The sequence below is a fragment of the Excalfactoria chinensis genome, chromosome 2 (assembly GCF_039878825.1).
Source record: "Excalfactoria chinensis isolate bCotChi1 chromosome 2, bCotChi1.hap2, whole genome shotgun sequence".
NCBI lineage: Eukaryota > Metazoa > Chordata > Aves > Galliformes > Phasianidae > Excalfactoria > Excalfactoria chinensis.
Window position 1 is genome coordinate 54,307,774 of NC_092826.1, and position 18,658 is coordinate 54,326,431.

Genomic DNA, 18,658 nt, shown 5'->3' on the forward strand with positions numbered 1-18,658 from the left:
CTTCTGATCTTTCTATATAGTTTAATTGCAAAAGTAGTCAGGGATGAATTTAGATGACACTTTCTAGAGTCAGTGCCTCTCTTTTACACCCTCTTAAATGCTGTCAATCTTTGATGAGATGACAGTGAAACCTTTAACTGCAAATACTTAGACAGCACATCTCAAAATATGAGGCCTAATCTGTTCTTATATCTGGTCAAGCAATTCATCCAGAATGTGAACTGAATCCCTGTTACTGAGGATTAAGAAGGCAGTTTTGCACTTGTAAAATTGCTCCTACTCTCATTTTGGCCAATATTCATATAAACCCTTTATCATTTGCAAAGCTTCCTATAAAAAGCAAAGGGGTGAAGAAGAAAGGAAAAGAAAAAGACAGCCATTCCATCTGAAGTCTGGAATAATTTATATTGTTACAGAAATTCAGCAGCATTGATCTCTGTGTAGAAATCCACCTTACATTAGTAGAAACGAAATGAGAATAAAAAATTGTCCATGAAATTAGTAGAAACGAAATGAGAATAAAAAATTGTCCATGAAATTATCATAGACATTATGAATTATCATTATGAATTTTTTTTAGACAGACTAAACTGCAGGTCATGCTACAAACATATTTTCAGCCATAACGCAAATCCCTTTGAAAAAGAAGGAAATCTGAGGCAAAGAACTTTTGAGAAAGATGGAAAGGAAAATGGCAAAAGTCCAGAGAGCCATGGTAACTGAGATATACAGATTTAACTCACTTTTCAGTGGCAAGTGTGTAAGGGTATAATGCAATTTCATGTATTTTCTTGCATTTATAATACATATATCTACCTCTTTATTAGGTTATTTCCTACAGAAATTCTGTGTTCTGTTGTTCTTTGAATTATCTAAGTATGCTTTCCCTCTAGAAGCCAGTAACTTTGACTTAAAAGAAGACTGAACTACTCTGATCAAGTTTATAACTATTTTCTTTGCATTAGAGAACCAAAGCCACATAGAGGAACGCTCAAGTATCCCTAGTATTTTCTGTAATGCTGCTGGAATAATTAAGCAAACTGAATCTGAGGCTCTTTATTTTTAGCAGATACATATATATCTATAAAAGAATATTTTGCCACCTAATACAACAATTTATTTGAAACAATAGTGACATAATTGATAAAATTACATAATAATTATAGTGCTTTAAATCAAGCTATATTAAGGTATGACTCATCAGTCAATACATAAAAAGGTAAAGAACTACGTCAAATCCAGCAGTTCAGTGCAACATACTGTAGCTTCAACCAAAAATGAAATTTAAGAGCAGCAATCTTTTGTTGATAAGAAACAGTTGAGAAGTATGACTATGAATTTTATTTCATTTTGATGAATTAAGATTTAAAAGTGACAAATGAATAGCTGTACAATTACAATTTGCTTAGTACATTTTAGTATTTGAATTCCACATTTCCCTGGCAAAACATATGAGTTTTTTTTTATTGTAAGGGAGAACTAGTCCACTCCTCAGCTAATGAAATAATTGGTGAAGTGGAAATGCAAAGATGGAATTTGCTGAGATAACTAGATTATTTTATTAGAATACTTTATCAATAATAATTTTGAAGGATATGCTGCACGATGTAAAAATCAGGCATAAAGCACAACATTTCCCATGACATATTTTGAATGATTTACTGTAATAGAATTCTATTGAAAACAATTCTTATCAAAACCACAGAGCCAGAGCATTTGTGTATTGGACAGAACTGTACTGAATATTTTTTCCTTGAATAATCCCAACATATATATCTTGTATTATTTCCTATCTATTAATATTTTCTTTGATATTTAAGATAGACCCCATTAAGTATATTAAATAACACATCATTATACGTTATACATCATAAGCAAAATTAATATACTTAGCTTTCTCTATCAAAATGTGTGATGCTTTATACTTACCAGGTGTAAAATTGTATCGAGCAGAAAACCCCATAGATTCCAGCTCACCATCAGCAAAAAATTTAATCCACAGAAATCTACCACTGGATTTTATCATAGGTGGATTTTGCTGTCCACAGAAACGTCCAATGATTGGAGAAAAGCCAAAAGGTCCATCTCGTACTTCAATGTGGTCAAATTTACATTCCCAAGAAGGCTCTATGGAATATTTTTCATCAAAGTGTAGTTCAATGCATTGTCTAGGGGCAGCTGGAGATGAAAAGAAAATTATCATATTATTTTCTAAAGCAAAATCCTTCAAACTTGATACAAAACTAAGAGAACCAAGTAAACAATTTTCATACAGCTTAGCATATGAATCTCAACATATATATATGTGTGTATATATACATATTTAGACTTTACACCATTGGTTTACTCATCTACTCACAGAAAGATGCATACATTTTTAGTAAAATTAAAGGAGAAATCTGAGACGCAAAGCAAAACACAATTTAGGAAAAATTATGTCAAACACAAATGCTTTCTAAGAATCTAATGTATCTGAATAAACAGCTTTGTCTTCTATTTGAGGGGAAATGTGAATCAGAATACTTTTATAATTAATACAAAGATGAAGAAAAAACTGTTTGGAACTGCAGTATAGCACTATGCACAAATTCTTTTCCCATACATACAGTAGTTCTGAGTAGAATTCATATAAATTTTCTCATTAAAACAAGAAAAAGTGAAGTTAATGCATATTTAAGAATTAAGATGAAGCAAAAGTAACTTACTGAAGAGTAAAAGAATATTCTTTAGAATAAGCTTGAATGAACTTTATAGTGGTCATTTTAGACAAAAACATAAACAACAAAAACACTTTAGTGACAGATACTAAAACTAGTAGCAATCACAATGATATCAAATATAAAATTTCCCTGTCATCTCCTATGGAACACAATTCAGTTGCTGTTTCAACTGTAGCATTTTGTTAAAAGGAAAATATTCATAGTTCTAAAGCTGCAGAATCCCCGAGATGTGCTGCTTCTATGCTTAATCCAATTTGTAGTTAAAAAGTTATACTGGATTAATAATGTGTTCAGGTCTTGGTGTAGTAGTGAAACTTTTTGCTATACCATCTTTTGCAAAGACAAAGATTCATTGTCACCACATCCTATGCCTCTCATGGGATCATGTCCTACATTCTACATGTTAGTAGAGAAATTTACCCAATTTTTGCCATTCACTTCACATTGAAATATTTGCATATTGATCAAACTCCAAGTCTAGGATACATGCTTAACAAGGCAAGCACTGCCACTCTGGCAGTCAGTATCTTTCCATTTATTTTCTCAGAAATAATAAGACAATTATCAGTGTGACAAGAAGCTAGACCATGTATGTATTTTGAAATCTGAAACAGGAACTTTTCAGATGACCTCATTACTTATTTAAGAACTGAGAATAATTAAAATAAGCTAAAGATGTAGACATAAATCTTACTTTACATAAGATTACAGAAAAACAAACAAACAAACAAACAAACAAACAAAAAAAACAAACATTTACAACTACCTCATGTATATAAGCATGGGTTCATTTTGTAAAACTCTGAAGAAAAAAGTTAATAACACAGGTTATATGAGATTTAAGGGCATTTTAATAGCTTACTTTTTAATATATTGGGGTGATTTATATTTAATGAAATATTTAAAGCAGAAAAGAAACCTTCCTAATTGCTACACATTTGAAGGAATTCAAGATTATGAATGTATTTACTATTGTCTCTTTGTTTACATAAAAGTTGTAGGAAGTTGACTTGTACATATTCTCTGCAATACTTTCATCCTGTGATCTTTGTGCCCACAAACATTCAATAGAATAATCAAAATTTAAAACTTCTCTAGATAGAATTGCATGAAATTCAGAACCCCTGAAAAAATGAAAATGAGAAAGGAAAACAAAATCAGAAAAGGGGAAAAAACAACAACAACAGCAACAAAAAACCTTGGAAAGACAATGCTATTCTGAGTGAAGTCTGAAGACAGAAGGAGGTCTTTTAGGTAATAATGATAGACTGAATTATTGGAAGATATCATCATTGATTCTTTCATTCAGATTTTTCAACCCTTGTCTGTTGCCATGTGCTTCCATCTTTGCCTACAACACTTGTCTTCTTTTTTTTTTTTATTTAAACATAACTAAGTAAGACTTCGGAAGAAGAAAACAATCATCATTTTTCTGTCTACAAACATCTTTTGTATTTTTATTCAAGGAGATTTATTGAGAACTATTCATTTCTCATCTAAGGAATAAAGAGTCAAGTATTGAGAACTAAAAAATGACAACATTATGGATGATCTTGGGAATGCTCTATAAGACTTGCATACTCACTAACCAAAATACAACACAATCAATATATGAGAAGCTTTATTTTAATGTTTTATGGTGGTGCAAACTCTGTTTCATATTAAGGGTCAGCAGTTCCAAAGCTAAATACTCAGCAGATTTCACTGAATCCAAGACTCATTTCCCATATGGTAAAAATGGGCATAAGCTCCCTTCTGAGTCCATTCATATTATTTTTGATACTGAAAAAGTAGCTTTAAGTCAGTTATATCCTCACTGCAACATGAGACCTTGGAGGTAAATGAGACTGAGGCCTACAGACTTGCACATTGTATCAACTGGCTCAGTGGAAGTATGGCCTGAGAAAAAAACACATCATTTTCACAGTCTCCATACAGTACTCTGAATTTCACATGGCAAACTAATTTTAGTATCAAAATGTTGCTGTAGCTTACTCTCCTCTACTTTTGTTAATTTTCCAACAAAGCCAAGTTTTTTTTCTAGTCAAGCTCAGTTCTTGCTGAAGGATCAAAGAAAATTACATTTAACTTATAGAGTGCCCAAGGAAGAGTTTCCATCTTTCCACCATGTCTCCCATGCTTAGAGGCTGCTTTGCTTTAGGAATGGAGCACTGACCATTCATCAGCACTGCTTCTCTGTTGCTAAATAAAAGAAAGCCAGGGTGTGAGTCTAGAAGCTGGCAACTCATAGTTCTCACTTCTTAACCACTAAAACCACCTCCTAGAATGATTTTGGCCCATGCCAGTCAGAATTCCAAAAAGCCTCCCTAGGTATGATGTGGTCTTCCTCATCAGTCAAGGATCACTCACAACAAATGATTTGGATCTGTACTGGTCACTGGGAAGGTGAAAGGAGCTTATCTGTTCATGCACAATTGCACCAACCATTCTTAAATCCAGTGAATGCTTCCCAGTTCATTTTATTCTGCATCACAAACTGCTCCGTGCACTAGCTCAAAGGAGGATGGCTCTTTTCTCCTAACTCTTCTCAGAAATGCAACACTTTCTGTTTCCATAATTACAATGACTGAGATGATTACAGAAAACTGAGCAGAGATTGTGAGGGATACTAGGTAAGCATTCATGCTATCTTTCCTCTACAGACTTTGATATGAACTTCTCTGCTTCACAGAATCATAGAATGACCTGGGTTGGAAGGGACTTCAAGGATCATGAAGCTCCAACCCCCCTGCCTGGCAGGACCACCAAACTTCCACTTTTACTAGATCAGGTTCCCCAGGGCCCAATCCAACAATCCAACCTGGCCTTGAACACCTCCAAGGATGGAGCATCCACAACTTCCCCCTAACATCCAACCTAGACCAAAAAGCTAAACATTTTGTCACAATAATCTAACAAGCAAAGTATTGATTGGGATCTTGCAGAAAATGAGAACAAGAGATGAAAACATAATTCAAACTCCCAACTTTATCTACAATTTAGCCAAAAAAAAAAAAAAAAAAAAAAAAAGTATCTTCTCATATTTTTACTGACTTCAGTAAAAAATTTCCTTGCTATAAGTAAACTAAAGCAAGCAGGTACTCTGTGAATATATGTATTTTGTCACAGCTTTCTTTCTGCAACAGTATGTGCAAATCTAATCTCTGTAAACCTCACAGAAATACAGTGACTAGAATAATGACTAATAATAAAGTATACATAAGTACATACACACACATACAAAAATCAAGTAAACAGATTAAAAAAAAAAAATTATTCCATACTAGATTGGAATCTACTGCCTAATCAGAGGATGCCCTCATGAAATGGTCCTCATTCACAGGTAAATCACATTCACATCTTACATCTTCAAAGCTTATCTTGTGACTACAGTGTCAGAAAGTTTTTGCTGTGTCCAAATGAAATACATTGAAGTTATCTCAGAAAAAGATTGCATTTCAAATCATAAAAATCTTCCATATTTAGCTTCCAATTATGTTTCTTCAAAGACATTTAATATGGTAGAAAAGTTACTTAATGCTTACGTCTGCCATCGTTTTCATCTAATTATCTTATACAAGAGTTATATTAAGATTTCACATTCAATGAACAAAAAAGTCATTTGTGTTCCAGCTACGGAAGAACGTTTGCAACAAAACACACAATTAAGATTTAGATTCTGATCAGTCTCTGAGACTGTGTAAGTGACAGCAGAAGTTAAGAAAAAATGTTTCAATTTACCAGACAGCATAGAAATGAGACATCAAAATTTATCTATCTGGGATACTGCAATACTAACAGTTTTGAATGATTTCTGGTTGTACAGCTATTATTGATAGGAAATACACTTATAACCTACTTTGAAAGATGATTTTTTTCTTAGTTTTGATGAATATTTTTGGACTCAAAAAATCAACCTGAAATACAAAAGGATTTTGAGAGGGGATTATTTTTTTATACAGGTAAATATCTAGGAGGAAAGTGTTTAATTTCATTGGGAAAAAAAAAAAAAAAAAAAAAAATGAAACATGGAAGATTTTCACTATATAATTTACTATAAATTTCCACAAGGAAATAAAGTGTAAGATTTACTTCATAAGTGAAGCAATACTTTTCTTCAGAAGCAATTCTGGTCCATAACTGTATTTATACATAAACACTTATTTAGTAAATAAGATCTGATAAAAAAAGCATATAAGTATTATTTATTTCCAAAAGAGCTCTTAAAATATACTGTGTAAACTATGATGGTCCTACTGCCCACATATTTTTGAAACCAACAGAAGACTGCTTCTACAGAAACTCCTATTTGGTTTCCCTCTAGAGTATGTGCACCCAATTTTTCTGCTAAGTCTAATGCTACTGCTGTGGTTGGTTCCAAGCAGCTGCGAATTTTGCCAGGTAAGAGTCGTGAATATGTGAAACGGGTAAAATTAGTCCCAACAGAGAACTTAATGTACACATTCAGCTATTTCCTATGTTCTCTATATGCCCAAAATGACATAGCAAACAACAAGAAAAAGAAGAAAAAAAAACTTGATTCATTTTGAAAGGTAAATGGGACTCACCAAAAGCTGTTCTGTAGCATAATATTTTTTGTACTGAGTCCGTAACTTCTGGAGGACCTAAAGCAGTTCTTTTAAAAAGGCATTCAAACTGGACTTCAAAAAATTCTGGTTGTTCTAAAAGTTAATTGTCATTACAACCAGAGTAGAAGGAAAAAAAATAAATAAATAAACAAAAATAAAAAAATTGATTAAAAAAAATGAAAGGAAAAAGAAAGTTCTAGCTTTTTGATCTGTTTACAACTTTGACTGCTAGTACAGACTCTATAATCAAAAATCCTCACCTTTAAAAGTTTATGATCATGGCAATTTTTGCCAGCTCTTTTACTTCACCAAGATAATTTTGAAATGATAAAAGGCTTGCATACACTTAAGATGACCTAAAATACTGGGGAAAACTTGAAACGTGAGATGAGAATCAAATTTATTATAACAGACTATCTGCTGCCATGCTCACTTTAAAGTCAGTCGGAACTGCATTTGTGGAAAGCCATCAGAATTTACCCTTGATAGTGTTTGATAGTAAAAAAAAATGAAGGAAAGAAACCAAGCATGCAGGAGGGAACCTGCTGAGCCATACACATATTTAAAGTTGGGTTACACAGTAGTCAGTACTCTATGGTACTGGCACGTTGAGCTACAAAGAGGTGACTTCAGTGTGGGAATGCTAGTCTGGATCACATCAGCAGTCCCTGTGGTTTGATACTTGGTATATAACAGAAGACAGAAGCTATTCTAAGCATGCTGAAATCTCAATAATAAACATAGGAATAAAATGTAAAGAGAGATGTTTATGGATATTTATGTCTTGGATTAGAAAATATTACAATGTATGGAAGATATGTGAAAATATTTTCATTGGCTAGCCTTCTTTGTCATTTTGTGCTGTCTTTATCTATTGTAAAAAGAATAAATTGCAACAGATACATTACTTCAACTACAAAAGATTATTTTTTGTATTCCAGTGTGTCTCCTTTCGCCCTTTTCCAAAACTGGTACTTCTGAAAGTATGGTTCCACAGACATCTATACTTACTTTGGGGACTTTTTAAAAGCATTCTGTTCTGTGCAGTATGCATGGTTCCTATCAAAGTACATACGAAACAGGAGACATCAGGTTTTAAACTACCCACTTGGAATCCAGACTGTTCAGCGCAGTTAGAAAAGAAGTAAAGAGCCTAAAATAGATTTATCCCATAGCATATAAAGATGTCTATTGGATTCACATTATTTCCTGCACTGCATATTACTACAAAATTGTCAACATAGAATTTCATTGTCTAGAACACAGATGATTAAACATTTCTTTCCTATACTTTGATATTCCCAATTTGAGCTATTCTAAAACAGTTTATTTCAATAGCAGATTTTATCACTTTTCATTTTATTAATTATCTTTTCATAAATACTTAAAATAATAAAGACAGGTCCTTACAATATGTATATTCCAGGCACCTTCTTACTAACAGAAGGAATTCCTCATGACTTAAGAGACTGGATTAGGGTTTACAGAATTGATATTTTGTTGTCGTTGTTATTGTTGTTGGTTTTCTGTTTGTTTTCTACCACCCTTCTCTTTGTCTCTGTGCCTCAGTTCCTAAAAAATAAAACAGGGATGTTTCCTTCCCTCCTTAGGGGATTGTTGAGATCATTTCAATGCAATGTGCAAAAAGACCTTGATTTAGAAGCATAAATGATACAAAAATATCACAATATAATACTAAGTAGAGCATATGGAACCCAGATATTCATTATTATTATTGATTTTCATTGCTGTTTTAAAAGTATTTCTAACCTATGAAAGAACTGACATACTATACATCTGCTTAAATTCTAGACTCATACTGGAAGAAGACTGGAAGGCTGGAGAAGCATAAATTTATCTTAAAGGTCTTGTTGACTCCCTGATTTATAACCATCTCTTTACTTCTGATTTCAGTCAATTTACCTATCACTAAATTGTAATTCAGAGATCTTATTTATTTATTTATTTATTTATTTATTTTCAAACTAATACATACAACATTTACTATCCATCATTTCCTTGAAAGATTTTTATGAATTATGTTTCTATTAGTAACTCAGCACTAGGTTTGGAAAGACAAACTGTTTTCTCTAAGTGTTTTTTGGAGGGTTCTAAAGCAGCTAATTCAGTTAGAATGATCTATACAGCTTTCAAAATCTCTCTTGGAACAATCAGCATCTTTAATATTTCTATAATTTCTGGTTCCAGCACATGAAGTTAATAATTCTGTCCAACTCAGCATGAATAGAGTAATCATCAATGTTGTATTTTGCATGTAATCACAACTCATGCATGAATCATTTTAGTTTCAGGGCCTTATCATTCCTGTTCCTGATTCATCTTTTCTGTTACCAACTTTCAACAGTATCTAATCTTTTGTTACCTTTTGCAGATTCCTTTTTACAAGAATCCCTTCACATCCATTTTGCTAAGATTTGTGAAAAGAAATTACAAGTATGTAACTTTTTTACATCAACTCCAGACCTTCAACTATCTACTCATTGAAAACTGTATCTTACATCTAGTATTTTCTGTGTTGTTATTCTTTCTTCTTGTTGTTTCATTTTGTTAATCTGCTTATTTTTCATTTCTCATGAACACTTGGGTAGAAAATATTTTTATGCTCACTGTATGGACGTTTTCTGCATAACCTTCTTTACTGTACTTCACCTAGCTATACTTGTCATCCCTGATTCAGTTATGATAAGTTTAAAAAAATTATATGAGAAATCAAAAGCATTTTACTTTCCTGTGTTCATGCCTTTTATTCATTTTAAATATTCTGTTTTCTGTCATGTTACAGCATTTTAGGTTCTATCCATTCACTAAAATAAATAATACTGTTTATTCCTAAGTGACTTGACATCTAAACTATGTTATTAGTCTGTTAGGAAATCTAGCATTTTCCAGTATTTCCTGGTATACTGTACAAAGTGTTTTAGTTTTTTGTTTTTTTAAAAAAAATAAAAATAAAACTGCTGAGATAGATAAAACTTTTCAAAATCTTTCTTCTTGAAAAGATTTATCATGAACTTACAAGCTTTATCTACTCTTCACATATGGCAAAGTAAAATACTTTTTTGACAGTTGATAGACTACAAAGATTCACTGGCTGATCACCTTCTATAATGTAGACACACTCTCTGTCAGGAGGATACTTGTTGGGATAATTGGGAGAAGTGAAGATGCCTCCTTCTGCATATTTTGTCCAAGTTCCACACTGCACTGGTTTCTGTCCTTCGGCAGTAGTCTGCTTTTCTGTGAAATTATCACATTAAAAATCATATGGTTAGCTTACAAATTATGATATCTCTGTGACACTTTGAACTCCCCCACAGAACAAAACAGTCCCTTCTGATGGTGGTCTCAGCTTTTGCAGTTTAGCCTAAGTATAATCATTGACCTGGAGGGAATTTAGACTGTTCTTTGAGGGTGTTCTCACTCAAAATATGTTTTCAAAGCAGAAAAGAGGCATGAATATTTGAGGGAAGTCATACTTACATCACCTTTTAAATTACCTGCTCAAGAATAGAAGATATGAGTTTCTCACTTGCATACAAAAAAATCAAGTGTGTTCCTTCTCAACAAGACACAAAATCAAGGAAACAAACAAGCAAACAAACCAATGAAAAGTACTCCAGAATTCTGATAGAACTGTTTTTAATTCACAGTGCTGTGAATCTAGATTCACCTGACAGAGATGGATGGGGGAATTCCTAGTTTCTTATTCAAATATTTCCTTTATTTTTATTTTTCTGTTTGTTGTAAAATGAATAAATAGCTCTGGGGCCACAAACCACAGCCCAGAACTTTCCTCCTCCAGGGTGAGACATCAGAGAGCACAGTCAGTCCTCGTCTGCAAGCCCTGAAACTCCTGTGTTCCCTTTCTGCATGTTGGCAGCAAGCTTGCAGACAAAGATTTTAATCATAGAATCATAGAATTACCCAGGTTGGAAAAGACCTTGAAGATCATCAAGTCCAACCGCAGCCTAACTATAGTACCCTAACTCTAACAACCCTCTGCTAAATCATATCCCTGAGCACCACATCCAAACTCTCTTAAACACATTCAGGGATGGCTATACAACCACCTCCCTGGGGAGCCTATTCCAGTACTTAACTATCCTTTCTGTAAAGAAGTACTTCCGAATATCCAACCTAAACTTGCCCTGGAGCAACTTGAGGCCATTTCCCCTTGTCCTGTCACTTGTCACCAGTGAGAAGAGACCTGCCCCACTCTCACTGTAAGCACCTTTCAGGTACTGGAAGAGGGTGATAAGGTCTCCCCTCAGCCTCCTTTTCCCCAGACTAAACAGCCCCAGCTTCCTTAGCCTCTCCTCATAGTGCTTCACGAGCCTTGTAGCCCTTCTCTGGACCTGCTTTTCAGGGGCCCTCTTTTCAGGCTGAAGGAGATGAAGAATCGCTTCCTGGGCATCGTGCTTTAACTAGTAGGCCAAAATGAGAAGGATTTAATGGAGGAAATATATTTAGACTTGAAGGGATGGCAGGTTCTAGGAAAAATACCAGTTCTTAGAGTTCACAGGAATCACAAATGGCCTCCTGTGCTTTGCTCCCAGCCAGGTGCCTGTATCCAAAGTCTGTCTCGCCAAGCCTCTCATGTTCAGAGCTGAGTTGTTTGAGGTTCTTAAGATCAATAGAAGGAGACGGGCACCTTCCAAGGATAATTTTAACCACCTGAGATCTGCCTTAGATTCTGCATGCATTTCTCTTTCTTCATGGTCTGTATCCAAGCTAAGGATGAAATGGATCCTGATCTCCTGAAATTAATTCAGGTTTGCAGGGAGTGAGTATTCAGATATGCGTTCAGACACACATTGTGCTGAGCATCCCACCCTGCTTCGCCATCACCTCACTTAGTATGCGGGGTTTCAAAGACCATTTTTCTATACCCACACTGCACAAGGAGCCAGGACACCTAATTTCACATTTTGAATTCTATGTCAGAAATCAAAAAGATTTTGAGACAAAATTGCTAGGTACCAAATATGAACATCCAGCCTGAAAGAGAGGGCACTTTGAAGCCATTAGATAATGTCAGGCTGAGCCTTTAGTTAGCATTAGCCATGGATAAGGTCACTAACTTGTTAAAAAATCACTACTGGATTTTTGGGAGTGTACAGACTGAAAACAAATGAACCTACTGGAAGTAAGTGGACTACAAACAATTTCCAGATCTATATTAAGAACTCACTTCAAAACTTAAGACTTTAATATGATATCTGAAAAGCAAGTCTGAAGTTCACGTACCTGTTCCTTTTTTGGTTGCCCCAGACAAATGTAGGATGATTAGACTTGCTACGACTGAAAGAGAGATTTGCATTAGATAGTGTAATAGTGCCTGCAATTAAATCAAATGTAAACATCTGAAAAGAACACAATTTAAATAGAATTACTGTAAAAAATTCAATATTTTCTGTTTTTTATCCTTAAGTTTCACTTTTTATATGAACTCATTTCCTTGTAACCTTTCTATGACAGTGTTCATCTTTGCAAATGTATTTAAATGAAGTGGAGAAATATTTGGCTTAAAATGCAATTTCCAAGCATTAATGTTTGCCTCCTATTTTATTTTCCCCTTTTTAATATAAAAGCAAAACGTTTTACCCATATTTAGTTATATAATCATAGTTTGGTCCAGTAATAATAATAATAAAAAAATAAAAGCTGTATTCATCTGAAGTAGACAAAGACCTATTAAGTTTCAGTGCCACTGAAACACTTTGGTTTCTTATCCAGGCATAATAAAATTAAAAAATAAGTACTGGGACTATGAAAGAAGTGAGGGTTAAGGTTTTCATATGCAAATCCTCAGTGAAATAAATTATCGTGTGTGTTTAATAGCCTCATTAATCTAGTTTGTTTGACTTGATCAGAGTATGTTGCTTTATGCAGCAGTTAAGCTGCAGTCTGTTTTATAAATAAGAATCTCCAACCATGGTAGAACACACGAGGCTCCTGGGAACAAATATGGAATTCAACTTGGAGGCAACTCTTGAGTTTTGGATGTTACAGAATATAATGTTTCAACTAGAAAAAACTAAGATGGAAACATTAAGATCAGTAGTTCTTCAGATATTTTTGCTTCAGAAGACCAAATTAACTAGCCTACTCTCTGATGAAAAAATCATGCAATGATGATGGCAGTGCTGAGGTGCTGACACAGCTGCCTGGAGGTACTGTGGTGCCCCATCCCTGGAGGTGCTCAAGGCCAGGTTGGATGGGGTCCTGGGCAGCTGAGCTGGTTGGGGGAAGCCCTGCCATGGCAGGGAGTGAGGCTGGGTGGGCTTTGAGGGCCCTTCCAACCTAAGCCATTCCATAGTTCTATGATTTTTTCCCACCTTCCTGGTCTTCTCCAGCTATTTCCAGGAGAAACTGAGATAGCAAGAGCATGAGTTCCTGGAGCACTCAGGATTTTGACCCCAGTGAGTTTGGCATAAAGCCCAGACTTAGTGCCCAGGCAAAGCTAAAGTTAAAGTGGAGAGGAACTTGTCCGTTTATCCTGAGTATTTTGGATTCACCAGCTTCTACTTGTGTCACTGATTATATGGAGGAATTGGTGGTCTTTAACACATATAATTGAATAGATTGCTTTCTTCTTATTATCCCCAGTGGTTCTTCTGAAGATAGCTTTGACATCTATTTCTATGCCTTTGACCCTTCCTGTGTGACAGAGGGCTCTAGGTGTGGATGATGGTTACCCTATTAAGCAGGAAAAGGTTGAGGTGCTGGGAAAATGAAGTTTTGGCAGCACATTCTTTGTTTCTTGGTCAGGCTCACAGTCCCTGTGTCTTTCTGAATCCCCCAGCTAACAGAGACGGATGTTGGCAGGGCTGGTAGTTAAAAACTCTTCTGTGTCATGGGCATTCAGTGAGAACATTGCATCTTCTGCTCAGATCTGGATGCTACCCAACCATTCATGCCCTTAACCTCCTCCGGGATGGATTCGGGAAATGCATTCTTGCTGGGATTCTGACCATAGACTATATCAGAATCTGGAGGCAATGAAGGTTTTGCGCATTCACTAAGTTGCTCGTTTACTTAGTTGTGTTTCATGCAGTGAACACACCCCATCTATGCCCATAATTCTCACCAGTTGAAATCGATTTTCTCCTTAATAAAGTGGTTTGGTGTTAGAATGTGGAGACTATTATTTGTAGAATATAATATACAGCTAGAATAGGCAGAACAGTAGCTAAACAAACCCTACGTGAGAAATGTTTCTTCTTAGGCTATTAATCACAATTCATGTCTTTTTCTTATAGGGTCCCTTCCATCACCTTTATCTATTGGCTCTCCTTTTCTAAATGTTTAAAAATGAAGTCCAGAAAATTAGAGAGACTTGGTCCAAGTCACTGAGATATAATTACAGATATGATAGAAAAACACAGGTCTTTTCAATTCCAGCTAACCGCTAGAAAGAGAGCTTCCAAGTTGCAGAGCTGTGTTATTCCAAAGCCAGGAGCTACACTGACTTATCATCATGGGGAGTCAAAATAAATTTGTTAATAAAATGGAAGATGTAACAAAAAAAAAAGAAAAAAAAAAAAAAAAAGGAGAGATACAAATATTTTTCACATATCAGATCCATCATTTGGAGGGAAATATATATCCCGTATTAAAAATAATAATAATAATAAGAGATTTTTTTTCTTGATACAGTGGCATTAACACCAGCATTGCCAAAATATATATGGTACCAGAATGTAATTAAAATCATGGGGTCATGTAATTAAAATACAGGGAAAGATAACATGATACCTTTCACTCAAGCACCCATGATAGTCCATTCTATGCTATGATCTCCTGCATTTTTCTTTTTCAAACCATCAGAAAAGAACATTTTTGCAGGGGGGGGGGGGGGGGAAAGAGAGAGAAGACTCCCCCTTCCCAAAGAGACCAATCATACTGCCTTTACACATTCATAGCTATCCCTCGGGATAGCCAACAATATTGGCATTATCCAGGTTTGGGAAATATTTCAAAGAGTTTCCACCAAATTTCTTGTTGCATTCTCTCTGCCTTCTTCCTCTCTTTCCTCTTGTAATCTTTACTGTAATTATAATCATACTTTCTACTTCCACTGATTGCGCATCTTTGAATCTTTATGAATTTGTGCATTTTCCCATTGCAAGCCTCACATTAAGAGGTTTATCTCTCTACCAGGAAGCTTTTTGGAGGCAATGATTTGCCATGAATGTGGTTTAGCCTAGCGAAGAGTTTTTGGAAAAGCCATACCCGGCCATAGCACTGCTGTTTTACAGGTGTGGGCGCATAGCGAGGTGGCAAAGGAATTGTGCCCCCTCCAGCAGTGAGGGTCCTCCGAAACTACGCCGGGAGGAGAGGCTCCCACAACGTAGCCCGAGGTCTCGGTGCATTTCGGTGCCCCCCGCTGCTCGGGGAGGACCCCCTCTGGGGGCGGGGGGGGGGGGGGGAGAAGGGAGGGGGAACGTCGGAGCGGAGCCTGCGGGCGGTGGGCGCAGCGCTCCTGGAGCCTCTGATCGCTGGTTCGAGTCCCGAGTGGGGCAGCAGGGGGGCCGCTTTCCCTCTCCCCACGGCACTCCGAAAGCCATTTAGACGCGTCGCGCCCAGGTGAAAACCAACAGACAGCGCGAGCGGGAGCGCGGCGTTGAGACACAAACCTCCCCCCACCGCACCGCAGTGTGGTGCTGGGGAAGGGGCGAAGGGGGTCTTTTGGGGTGGGGGGAGTTTGTCATGGGGTCCCGTTGGACGAGTTGTGGGGGCAGCGGAAGGTAAGGCTGGGCTATAGGAGATACTCACTGTGAAGGAAGCTGCGCCCATGGGTCATGTCTGTGCCTTACACAAGGGGCTTCGGTCTCTAATTCCATTTAGATACGGGAGGACTTCCAGTGGCAGGGAGAGGATGGAAGTAGGAAAAGAAAAAGAAAAAAAAAAAAAAAAAAAAAAGAAAAAAAAAAAAGAATACAACAACAACAAAACAACACCAAAACGCGGAGCCCACACACAGCGGAGCGGAGCAGCCCTTCCTCCCGCTCGCTCTCTCCCTCGCCGCCTTCCACTGATCACGGCCGGCTCGATCCCATCACGGTGAGCTCCCGGCAGCACTGCCGGCAGCGGAGCATCGCGGCAGCGGGTACGGCGGCGACCCGCGCCTCCGGGTGCCGGCGGGCGGCGGCGGGGTGAGCCAAGCCTTAGTCCCCAGCTTCATACAGAACCCAGAGCGGAGGGAAACATCTCCTGCAGGACTCCGCGCCCAGCGACTTCCAGCCCTTCGGCTTCTTTTGATGCATTGAAGAAGGGATTAATGGGTCCGTCATCAGCTCCCCGTGCTTGCTCCTCTGAAGGGGTGGGGGTGGGCGGGAGAGAACCCAAAGAGGAGGGGTGGGGGGAAGAAAGATTTACCAAATAGGGGATTTAGTCATATTTGTGTGCAATGCTATCCTTATTAGAGAAAAAATCCTTTAAAATCGAACAAATCCATTTTGCAAAAGCCTCTCTCTCCCCGCGCGTTGCGTGGTATCAAGTGGTCGCAGCGGCGAGAGGCTGAAAACACATGGCACCGTCTGAGGTCCTCTCTGGAACGGATGGAGCGAGACAGAGACGGATGAGGGTTAGCGATGTCCCCTCACTGCTCCGGTCCGGAGCGAGGTGCAGGAGGAAACCACGGAGACTCTTCCATTCATCCAGAGCAGGGGAAGGGAAGGAGAGGGGAGGGACGGGGAGACGGTGGTGGTGGGGAAGGAACGATTTCAGTACTGGGGAAGGAAGAGTGAGAGGAGAGGGGTCGTTTCCCCTCGCCCCTCAGCTCACTGATGAGGGAAATGATCGAAGTCCCTCCCTGAGCTGCACCTGATGCCAACCGAAAGGACGCTCCTCTTGGAGAAGAGACTTCGTTTGCACGCATGCACTCACTAAAGGGAGCTATAAAAGTTTCTCCGCTAATCCTCCAACCGCAGATACAATGATTGCCTCTTCCAATCAGCCTTTAGACGACAGCAAAATCTCTCCCGTTTGCTTCCCCCCTCCCTCTCCCAGGCTTATCCGCTTCCTCGGCTATATTCCTCCCACCCTCAGGCCCCCATCCCTCTGGCTGCGGAGGAAGAAGAGCGGGGCAAACGTGATGAGAGGGCTGAGACGAGCGGAAAGGATTTCAGGGAGAAAAAGCGGGGCGGGCAGAACAGACACCCGCAGGAGTGGGCGGCGGACAGAGGGGGTGCACAGAGGGGGTGAGAGGAAGGGGCATCTGTGCCACCGGGGTGCGGGGGAAGCGGGTAACCGCTGCACCACACCCGCACCTGATGCACTGTGCTCTACAGGAAAAGTGCGTCTGGGGGCGGGGAGCTGCCGGGGAAGGGGCTGAGAAGGGAGAGAAGATAAAATCCGGCCCGGGATCCGCATCTACGCGCAGAGCGCAAGCAGACGGCACGGTGCGTGCCCGCGGTCGGGCGCGGAGGGGCGATGCGCGCCCGCGGAGCGGGAATGCCGATGCCTGGGGGAGGGGAGAGCGCGAGCTGCGGAACCACTGTGTTAGGATAGATTTTTAACGAGCCGAGGGTTTATTTGCCGCCTTTGGGACAGCACAGAATCCAGGAGGGGAAGCATGGGAAACACTCAGGTCGTTTTGTTGTTGTCGTTTTCCCATTAAATCGCCATGCTATAACAAAAAACATCACTTTTATTCTCACTCTGTGGATTGTCTGTTCTGTACTCTGAAATCAAGGAAATATTTTCTGTTGGCGTTTATGAATGCAGGCAGTCAGTGCAGCAGTGTGCAACCTGGCGGTGAAGTAGAGGGGATCCTGGCTGGCAGAACCAATTGCTAACATGGCCATTAGCCGTCACACCGTCAGCCCGGCCTTGAGCATTCACAAACTGTGTGGGATGAGAAGGGCACAGCCACAGGATTCTGCAGCAAGCTCCCTACAATAAGGAGTGTAGCAAAAATAAGACTCTGAAAAGATTAACCTGTGTTTTGTGCAATCCATCTTGCCATTAGCAACATCAAGTCTGCAGCTGTTAATCTTAATAAACTGTCCTGCTTTGCTTTCCAGCCATCTCAGCGCTTTCTCTGACCTTCCCTATTCTCTCCTACCTCAAGTTACTGAACTTCATTTGTTCTGTAATTGAAAGTCATCTGATTTATCCATAGGATAAACTTCTGTACTACAGATGTGCAGTATGCCCTCGTCAAGCAACAGTAGGATAACTGAAAAAGAACAGTGCTGAGAACAGTCAGAGGAGCGTTTATAGGCAGTCAGATGTTTTTTTGGCAGGGTGATGCAGCCATCCATATGGCTAAGTTTCAAGTTATAGTTATTTAAAAGAAGGTTATAGAACAAGTAGGCACAA

At 38.3% G+C, this 18,658-nt stretch overlaps 1 protein-coding gene across 1 annotated transcript in view; it reads right to left on the reverse strand.

The window, feature by feature from the left end:
* NETO1 (neuropilin and tolloid like 1) overlaps positions 1–16,464 on the reverse strand; it is a 64,759-nt gene extending 48,295 nt beyond the window's left edge. Inside the window, exons 1-4 of the mRNA XM_072329415.1 lie at positions 16,109–16,464; positions 12,578–12,631; positions 10,430–10,567; positions 1,930–2,178 (exon numbers count right to left, since the gene is read on the reverse strand). Coding sequence (XP_072185516.1) covers positions 1,930–2,178; positions 10,430–10,567; positions 12,578–12,631; positions 16,109–16,136 — 469 coding nt within the window. The 5' untranslated portion in view covers positions 16,137–16,464. The remainder of the gene's footprint in view (positions 1–1,929; positions 2,179–10,429; positions 10,568–12,577; positions 12,632–16,108) is intronic.
* Positions 16,465–18,658: the final 2,194 nt, after the last annotated feature.